Here is a 10,382-nt window from a genome sequence, read left to right as displayed (position 1 = left end):
GCGAACCCGTGGATTTTTCTACGGGCTAACGACTAGTTTCTTTAGAATTTTTTTTGGAATTCCATCCCTTTTGTTTAAGGTTCTGTGTACCAACTCTTCGATTTAAAATTATGTTGTGGTATTCTTAGGATATTCCTAACTTCTCATCCGATTTTCTTTTGCATACACATAGAGTGTACCAATTTTCTTGATAAAGAAATTTGTTTCTCTAATAAGCATAACGTTATACATGCAGGTGTACGTGAGTGTACTCTAAATCAGGTTGTATTTTTCGCCTGATTTCGAGTTTTCACTTCTTTATAAAAAGCATGTATTAATTAAAGTGTTGCACAAGCAGTCAGAAGTCTGTCTTTATCGGTGTACCCTTTGAATTCAGTTAGACATATGTTTTATGTGTTTTGAAGGTCAGTACTTTTTGTCGAGAAATCTCAACATAAAAGCACCGCGTTTTACAATTTAGGAGTACTGCTGTCCTTTGTAAGGGTGTTTTTGAATTAAGGAAACAAAGTCTGCTAAAGTGTTTATTTTTTAATATACTACAACAGCTACATGCAACCCTTGGGAGTATTTTTATTTTCTAGAACATAATATTCTGGGCGTTCATTTTTGAATATGGCCTTTTTTTGCGCGGATTTTGCCCCTGGGTGTTATTCGAGCATGGCTGGGTTTTTAGAATGTCATTTGGTGTTATTAACGGTTGTGTCTTACATTTTAGCAGCATGCTTATTTTTAACTCATTAAAATAATTTAAGTCCTGATTATTTGCAGTATAAATTCACATTCACTTTTTATATACATCCTCGTCCCCAGGGTTTATTGTCTGGTGTCAGAGCCGCTCACTTGAATGTCGAAAATGCAAAAAACCCTGGGCTAGGGATGCAGTTGTTTTTGAGTGTTTTTAAGTGTTTTAATTGACTTGTCTTATCGTCACAGTTACATTGCAAGCAAAAAAAGAAGAATCATGCTTTATCAACTTGAACATTGTCACATTGCACCGACCTAATAAGAAATGCTAAGGAAGCCTAGGTTGCTAAAACAATTCAACCTTGTTTCCAGGGTTTTACGTTTTTCCGGACAGGGACGGCTTGGCAATGCGCGGGTATGTTTGTCGCCGGTTCAATTTACGGGTTCTGAGGTATCAGGGGGTAAATATGACACCCTGTTTCTTTATCGCAGTAAATTGATGCGTTTTAGGAATAGTTAAGGCATGCACATGCATAGAGTTAAAAAAAAAGAAGTGAAGTAGGAGATTATTCTTATTTATGTCCCTCACATTATGCTAAGATTTAACAAAGGTTTTTTCTAACGACCGTTCTATCTACCTATTTACGCCCTATTTGCTTGAAAATACGATACAGTTTCGATATGTCGAAGTTTGATGAAGGTTAAAATGGCCGATGTTTCGTCGCCTTCGAACTTTGTTGTTTCGGAAAGGTAGGAACGGCGTGTTTTCTTGGAAGTGCAAAACGAACCCACAAATCGAATATTTATAAAAGGATGCTTCTTCTATCAACCATCCATCCACTGCTTGCATTTGCCACGGTTTAGATACCAAAGTCAATCAAAAACATTTCACCATATGAGCTGTATGTGGCTGTCAAGTTGGCCAGCAGCTAGTCAAAGCTAGCTTCAGTACTGGCTAAATGCTTGACTTTTATTGCTAAGTTTCACTTTCATTTTACTAGATTATCAAAACATTTTTATTTATGCATAGTAATGAAGTTTACAATCTTCTAATTGTGTAACTGACTTCTGTCTTTCATGTATATTTAGAATATCAAGAAGAAGTATTTCAGGTATTCAAAAAGGTATATAGAGCTAGCTACTACCTATTTGCTTGATTTCTACTCATATATCTATATAGCATATACACATATATAGCCAGCTTTTCCATGTCACGTACACAAGCCACAGTTTTCGGAAGCAGGATTTAGCTAGCTAATCTACAGCTAGCTATATATCTTATGTCTAAAAGTTGTGGGTTTCATCCCTGCACAAGGCCTTGTCTAGTTAAGCAGAATTTTAAAGGTTTCTGTACCTCAAATCAAGCTTCAAGACTCTAGAAATGCCTTTTTGGTGCCTTCTGGGATAAGCTGACAGGGTAACACTCTAAATTAGTGATATATAAATCACTACACTTGTTTACATTCTAAAACTAATGAGTCTTGGACTCTATACATATTTTGCATAATATATATAGCTATACTAGCCGGTTTCACCGGCTAGTATAGCTATATATATTATGTAACACAAGTAAATGCCACAAGTAAATGTTTGAACCGGTGTTAAACACTGCGTTGAGTGCTTTATAAAAACCATGAACTGTGCCACACATCTAGGTGGAGCCCTTAAGTATATATATATTTATATATAGAATACTTTAAGCCTGATTTTACTCTTATTTTTTTTATAACAGATGGATTAATGCTTGAACCAGAAGTAATTAACTTGCCAATCAACGTACAACAAGATTTAGAAAATCTTGAAGCTGAATTTAAAGAAGGTATGTGTTCATAGAACAGAGTTCGTTTCATGCAGATATTTTATTGCATTTTTTGTCAATTTTAGCATTTTTTAGCATTCCAAGTCTTACTTTTTGGATGCTCTTTAATGTGCATAATCACCTTGATAGCATATTTTTTAAGGTTGAGGTTGTGATGCTGTTGTACGAAAAAGCCTTATTCTCACAATCATCTATAAACCCAGACCAAAGTTGACCACGTGGTTGCTGATGCCATAACAGAAAAATTATTGAAAAGGGAAAGCATTTGTAGCTGTGTTTCCATCTTAATGCTTTTTGTGCACTCTTTCCTATTGGAGTGATGACCCTGATTATGCATTCTAATAATGTGGTTAACATTATATAATTATCATAATTAGTGGCCATAATTGTTGTTGTTTTGTTTTGCCCCTGATTTATTGGTTAATTTTGGCAAACTCTGCCTCAGTGCTCATGAAAGGCAGGGCTGTCTTTTTACTTACTACTGAACACAATTATTTTGAAATAGCCTGGTTTTTAGTTCTCTGGGGATTAACAATCAAGGCGACAGATAGCCAAAAAAAAAGAAACTAAAGAAATTAAAATATATTTATTTCTAGTACTTTATTTGGAGAAACTTTCGTGAGTCCAAAAACTCGCAAATTTTTTTGGATAAATTTTCGCGAATCTACAAATTCAAAAATTTTTGCGAGATAAACTTTTGTGACATCTAAAATTGGAAAGTTTTGGCGATCTGGATTTGAACTTATCTTTTCTGTTCTTATAAAAAAATGTTGCCTATATTTCTTATGATAGAAGAAGGAAGAAGTGTTTTTTAACAATGTATTTTTTTTCTAATGGTATGTAAAAATTTCTGTTTACAAATTGGGTTCATAGTCAAAATAACAAAACAGATGAAACACATTTCTAAGCTTGTCTTCTTCCGGCTTTCATGCATCGTCATCATCATCTGCTTCGCCAGTAACTCGGTTATAAGCATAAATACATTTGAACATCACGCTTTTGTTTATTTCTAAGTTTATTCCAACCTTGTTACGGGAAGTGCAAGTGAAAAAATAACTTTTAAAACCAGCAAATTTTTTAAAAATTTTAGTGGATAAACTTTCGCCATTGGCCATTTTTGAAAGTTTCGCGAGACAAAGTTTCGCGAAAGAGGCCAAAAAACGAAAAAAAAATTTGCGGAAGTTTCTCTCGCGAAAGTTTCTCCGAATAAAGTATATAACTTCTACAGGTCTTCAAATTTTTAGAAAAGTCATAACTCGTTCTGCACTTCAAAATAATACAAAAAAATTAACTATATAATGTTGCAATTTATTTTTAAGGGTGTGCCTATAATGTATTTTTGTAATTCCAATGTTAAAACATTTTTTTTTTGATGTTTCTGGTGTGTGGGGTGGAGAAAAAAATCACACCTGAAGGCTAATAAAAAAACTTTGTGGTGATAAAATATGAATGTAAATCAAACTGCTTTATTCTTTTCTAATGGTTTGACTAGTAGTTTTCCAATAATTTTAGTACTTAATTATAAAATTGAAAAAAATGTATCAGTATCATAGCAGGGATTTCAACCAAAAAAAGTCACGCAATGTCACTCAAGGTTTTTGCTTCATTAGATTGGGTAGCAACCCTATGTATTTAATTTAAATCACTATCATCATTTCATTCTGTTTAGGTGATTTAACAGACAAAGGCTATCAGAAAAGACGCTCCTCTTTGATTGCTCCTTACCTGATTCCAGGCAAGTTTTAAATTTTTGTTACTTCGTATTGGATTGTCTATGTCTATTATTGTATACCGTAAGGGATGAAATTTTGGCAGGAAGTTTTTGTGGAATTTATTTTTGTAATTTTCGACCTCTTTGCAAAATTAACTTGTGCAAAATTGCATTTTAAAGTTCTACAGTTCAGAGAAAAACTCTATTAATCGCAATTTATTTTTTGACCCCAGGAATGTAAAAAGAGTTTCGGCAAAAATTTCCTGTTTTCAAGATAACCATTAATAATAATGTAACACAGATGCAAACTCTTTTCAAAATGTCAGAAAAAAAGGAGTTCCACGCACTATATTTTTTCAAAATAATGGATTTTTATGCTTGGATAATAATGTGACATAAGGTATGGTCATGTCATGAACGGATAATTTAACATGGCGTATACAATGCATCATTATCCATGTTGGTTATTGGTTGGTCTAAATATAATTGGCCAGAAATAAAAAAAAATAAAAAATCTGCGTTAAATGTACAGCGATTTTTCTCTGATAAAAATTTGCTATTTTAGGTGGTGGTGCGTCATCGGCAGACGAGCGAGGAAATTTGATTGAGCCTGAACTAGAAGTTTTGCCACAGCATGTCGTTGAACAATTAGAAATATTGAAAGAGGAACTTGAAAATGGTAAGAGTTTGGGTTGTAGTTGCAGTGTTGTCAATATCAAAACACAAAAATAAATAATATTTCCGAACAAGAAAATTTCTCTGGAAAGTTTATCATTTCTTGAACATCATAGTTTAGTAGGCGGCGTTTCAGGAGATCCTTCTCCCATCAAACTTAACATTTTCTGACCTAGATGTAGGTAACTACTTTTTCTGTTGGGCTGGTAACCAAATCTTAGGAAGTTGATACGAGATGCTGTTTATGTGTTTATTACGTGCTACACTGTTGATGGTTTCTTTAATCTTTCTGGCCGTTGTTCTGGATTCTCTGTCAATGATTTTCTTCTCATCCCAATTAATTACCGTAATTAACTGTAATTATCAGCTCGTTTCTGATTGGTTAATTTTTATGAATTTCAATCCTCTGCAATTATATAAATACATGCTCAACATCATTTTACTTTGCCCGATAATGGAAGAAGGATCTTCCGAAACTTCGCCTACTAAACTATATCATGTTAAAGAAATGATAAACTTTCCACAGTAATATGAATACTAAACAAGGACTAGAAGAGAAAGGGCTAAAGGTAAACACAGCAAAGTCTAAAGTCATGATTAGTAGCATTGCAGCCAAGTGTGACCTTGTAGTTGGAAAGTGGCCTTGTGGAGTTTGCAGGAAAGGGGTTGGTAGTAACTCAATTTTTTGTCAGACTTGCAAGCATTGGGTACATAAGAAGTGTAGTAGTATTAGTGGAAGGTTAAGAGCTGACATACAGTTTGTATGCAAGCGTTGCAAAGGTGGGATTATAGAGAATGAAGTATTTCCAGCTTTAATGATGTACAACAGTGGCTCATTAGAGATAGTTGAGAACTTCTGTTACTTAGGTGATATGTTGGGCAGTGAAGGGGGTGTTGGAAGAAGTGTTACTTGCAGGATAGGTTCTGCTTGGAAAAAGTTCAGAGAGTCACTTCCTTTGTTGACTAGCAGAGTCCTGTCAATTGAGGTAAAAGGTAGGTTGTATGAGGCCTGTGTAAGAAGTGTTATGTTGTACGGTAGTGAGACATGGGCAGTGAAGCAGGAAGATCTTGACCGTTTAGAAAGGAATGATATGAGAATGGTTAGGTGGATGTGTAACGCCAGTCTGATAGACAGAAAGAGTTCAGATGAGCTAAGAAGCAGGCTAAGTCTCCGTAGAATTAAAGATGTTATCCAGATAAGAAGATTGAACTGGCTGGGGCACTTGGAAAGAATGGAGGAGGATAATTGGGTAAGAAAGTGTAGAGACTTGATAGTTCCTGGGGCAAAGCCCAGAGGCAGACCGAGAAAGACTTGGCAGGAGATTATAAGGACAGACTTGATACAGAGGAAGTTGAGTTTAGATCTAACACAGTCTAGATCAGATTGGAAGAGGGTCATTAATATACCCCGTCCAACCCATGCTAGCATGGAAAACGGACGTTAAGCCGAGAATGATGATGATGATGATGAAACAGACAAACCGAAATAAATATCTACAATAAAAGAAATTTTCATTGTGCAACAATCGTGTAATTAATGAAGTGTGACAGTTTAAATATATTTTAATGCACAACAGTCTTTTTTTCATGATACTGTGCAATTTGCTACAAACATTTTGCAAGAAAAATAAAAAAATTTGAATTTTGAAATTGCACATTATATTAAAAAAGGGGAAAAAAGGTTACAGAACAGTTGAGCGACAAAAAAAAGGAAATGCTGTGGACATTGCATTGTGTGATACAGAGACTGTAGTAGATGAATGTATAGCAGTAACGTGACAAAGACCTTTGATGGAAACCAAGCTTTAAAGAAATTTCGAAGCATTCAATAGTTAGCGCCATATTTTGATTGTGTGTTGTACTGTTTTCCTTTATCTATTATAGAGGAAATTACAGAGAAAGGTTATACCAAAAGGCGACTGAAGATATTAGGACCATTTATGCTAAAAGGTATGCGTGTGGAATGTTGCTATACATATATATGAACAGTGCAAAAAAAAAACTTCATCCAAGGACTTCTCTTTCTAGAACATATGCTTTAACAAAAATGCAACTTGCTACTGTTTGTTAGTCCCACAATTAAATTGTACCTTTGTTATGGAATGGAGGTTGCTCTTCATAAGACAAAGTTTAAAAGTCTTTGACCATAACAATGGTATGAAATAAGAATTTCTTGACAACAAATATAAATTTTCCTAATTATGTAAGGTAACATGTGAGTAATTCCTTCCTTACTTTCTTTGCACACTTTAGAACCATCGGTTCACGAGTTACCGCCATATATTCAGAGGTCTTACAAAGAGCTTGACGAAGAATATGAAGATGGAGATCTTACTGAAAAAGGATATAACAAGAAAATTAAACAGCTCATTAAACCTTTTTTAATCCCTGGTATGCCCATGTTAATTATGATTTATTTCGGGAAGAGGATGAAAAATGTATTTGAAATTACCAGCCATAGAAAAAAAATGAGTTAAATAATAAGGATTATTCTTGCTGCTCATCTTCATAAATTAATGAGGGAGCAGATTAAAAAAAGTGTGAACCAAGTAAGACTGTTGGTCATGTAACATGAAAATCTCACCTTTATACCATTTAAATTGACAGAGATTTCTATAAATCCCTTCACTAACTTGACCCTGTGAACATTTTTAACAAGCAACTCCATGCTTTCTTCCGTACTGCCAGCCTGCTTTGGATTCACAGGTGTGCATTGCTTTTTACTTCTTTTGTTACTATATATTAAAAGACGTAGAATTTACATTTATTACAGTCCACCCATCGTCTTACAGTACTTCACGCAAGAAGTCTCTGATTGTATATGATGGAGATGAAGAAAGGTTAGATAGAAAAGTTGTGGGTATTCAGACTGTCATGAAGGATGGACAAAAACTCTTCAAATGTGAAGTGTGTGGGGAAGTCTTTAAACAAGCGCAAAGCTTCAGTGGTCACTGCAGATTGCACAGAGGTATGGTAACTAAACAAAGAGGATAGTACAATGTAAAATAAACAGTTGCAAAAATCTATTTATGTCAGCGAGTGACTTATTCAAGAATTTTTGCGAATACTATACTTGCGGCTGGTCAATGAGATTTTTCACGCGAGTCGACCATATTTATTCCACGAGTGCTTGTTCGGGTTAAGGTTGAGTGTCAAATGCGTTCAATGAATATATATTGTTCCATTTCATTTCATTTTTTAACTTAAAAGAAAGAATAAAGGAATATTAACACAAGAGAATATATTTTTTATTGACCTCTCAATACTAAGGCCAGTTACTGTTTTCGAATCAGTGTCTGGATAAAATTGCAAAGATGACTACATAAAAACCATAAGTTGTGCTTATTTTATTTCCTCATTTGTTTATTTTTCAGGAGAGAGAATAAAACGATTTAAATGTTCCATCTGTGGTTCAACATACACTACAAAAAGTCACTTGAAGTTTCATATGTACAAACACAGCGGAAATTACCCGTTCACATGTTCGTTCTGTGGAAAGGGATTTGCTGGAAGAAGTCAGCATAAATATCACGTGCTAAGACATACAGGTAATTCGTGTAAATGCATAAGGAAGTAATGCGTGACGTTTAGATAAATTAATCAAATTATTTGCGGAACTATTTTTTTTTAGATTTGGGCTAAATTTTTTTAATTCCGGGCATTTCGGGACAATGTATTCATTTAACAAAAATATATTTCGCAGAATAGTTAATTTTGGGACCACTTACCTGTGAATTCTTCTTTGCAAATAATTTGTACCCTTCATGTAATGGGTGAGGGTGTCTGTCGAACTTTAAAAACCTTTGATATCTGTTTCTCTCGACAGAAAAACCTTGAAAACGTTAAAAAGTGAAAATTTCTAAAAGATTTTGAGTGAATGCGTCTGGGGAGTTTTGTCTGAAATAGTATTAGCAAAAAACCTTGAAGAAATAATTTGATAGCCATTCTGTGGGCTTGTGCAGGGCTAGAAGCATGCTGTTACCATAGTAACAAACTGATAATTGTTATCTCGCACATTTTCATGGGTCCGCTGCGGTTAAAAACAAAACTATTATTAACTATAGGATAAGAACTGAACAAGATTTCTTCACAAAAATAAATTAAGTTTTAAACTTTAAGCAGTAATAAAAAACCCTTGGATTGCTTTATCCTTCAAAGCGATTATCCTTCAAAGCGATTATCTTTTAAAGCGATTATCTTTTAAAGCGATTATTTTTGTCTTTAGTAGCCTGGCTTTTTTTCTTAGCTGGATTTTTTATTGTTTGAGTTGAAATATCGCTGATTCAAGTCAAAACGTTAAGTTTATTTCACAAGATCAAACAGATTGATATGAATATTGATATAAATATTTGTCTTTCTGTAGGCGAAACACCGTTTAATTGCAAAGATTGCGGAGCCAGATTTTGGAAGCAAGAAAACCTCGACGCCCATCAAAGAAAGCAATGTATATCTAGATCGGATGACATGCCGTTAACCGCAACAGATGGTGCTACTACACCAGGAGATGTTATGGACGTTGAAGTGGAGGGTGTTCAAGAAGAACAGGATGTGCCATACGTATGCACCATCACGGAGGTAAGTTCTACTTATCTTATAAGCTGGCGAGAATAAGTTACAATTTATATTCACAGAAAGTTCTTTCTGTTCTTTTTTTAGCATTGTAATGAAGTGTTCGAGACTCAAAAAGAACTGGACAAACATATGCATGTGGTTCATGTATTGCAACCAATCGAAATACAGTTGGAGGACGAATCTCCAACGATGACGTCATCTGGAAACCGTAATGCGTTGACAGAGAATCCCTCGATAGAAGGCAGTGCAGAAGGTCGGATAGACGACTGTTCGAGCGGAAATATGCCGAAAAGAGACCGTAACAGTCCCAATCCAAGCAAATCTAGTGGTGACAAACATCGAAATGTCGTGACTCTGTCTGATTGTGGCATAGTGTCGAAGTCCGAAATGGAAATAAATGGGTTATCGGAATAAAGTATCCACGAAAATTGACGATAGGCACACTTTGCTTATATTACAATCGGGAGATCTTTTTCCACAAAACATGCGTTCAGATTAATTAAAGCTCTTACAAAATAAACATTAAGTAAATAGTTAGGGATAAACGAGACAACAATTTCCTTCGATTTTATGAGTTTATACCAGTGATGTAATTTGTCTGATGGACATATTCCTGAAAAAAAAGCAAATTCTTTATGGCTAAGAAGAAGAATATCTGATGAACCGACTCTCGCCATCATGCTCAGCATATACTTATTTTTTTCAGTAAATTTGCAAAGAATGACAAGTTGTATGTGTGGCGATATATTTCTACCATATATATTTTATGTCAACAAACACGACACAAAATTTACAAGTATAATCATCTTATAAATAAATAAGTTAGTTCTTTTTCTTACAAAAGTAATCAGTATGCGCGGTATTCAAAATACGGACGGTGGAGTGGGAGTGTGGTTGGAGTTTTTTTTCAAAACCATAGTA

General features: G+C 34.6%; 1 protein-coding gene across 3 annotated transcripts; it reads left to right on the top strand.

The window, feature by feature from the left end:
* Positions 1–1,341: 1,341 nt before the first annotated feature.
* LOC130647360 (zinc finger protein 836-like) lies at positions 1,342–10,305 on the top strand. Of its 3 annotated transcripts, none has more exons than XM_057453194.1 (11): positions 1,342–1,434; positions 1,774–1,808; positions 2,417–2,503; positions 4,173–4,238; positions 4,780–4,893; positions 6,774–6,839; positions 7,143–7,280; positions 7,645–7,857; positions 8,264–8,437; positions 9,253–9,464; positions 9,546–10,305. In XM_057453194.1, the coding sequence occupies exons 1-11, from the start codon at positions 1,379–1,381 to the stop codon at positions 9,873–9,875; spliced, it is 1,491 nt and encodes a 496-aa protein (XP_057309177.1). In that variant the 5' UTR covers positions 1,342–1,378; the 3' UTR covers positions 9,876–10,305. The 3 variants fall into 3 exon arrangements, with proteins under 3 accessions (XP_057309177.1, XP_057309185.1, XP_057309194.1); XM_057453202.1 differs by lacking the exon at positions 1,342–1,434 and adding an exon at positions 1,441–1,586 and having other exon boundaries at positions 9,546–10,302; XM_057453211.1 differs by lacking the exon at positions 1,342–1,434 and adding an exon at positions 1,441–1,586 and having other exon boundaries at positions 2,414–2,503; positions 9,546–10,302.
* Positions 10,306–10,382: the final 77 nt, after the last annotated feature.

This window comes from Hydractinia symbiolongicarpus, chromosome 1 (genome assembly GCF_029227915.1).
Source record: "Hydractinia symbiolongicarpus strain clone_291-10 chromosome 1, HSymV2.1, whole genome shotgun sequence".
Taxonomy (NCBI): domain Eukaryota; kingdom Metazoa; phylum Cnidaria; class Hydrozoa; order Anthoathecata; family Hydractiniidae; genus Hydractinia; species Hydractinia symbiolongicarpus.
Note: the sequence above shows the minus strand (reverse complement) of the source record. Positions and strands in the feature narration are given on the sequence as shown.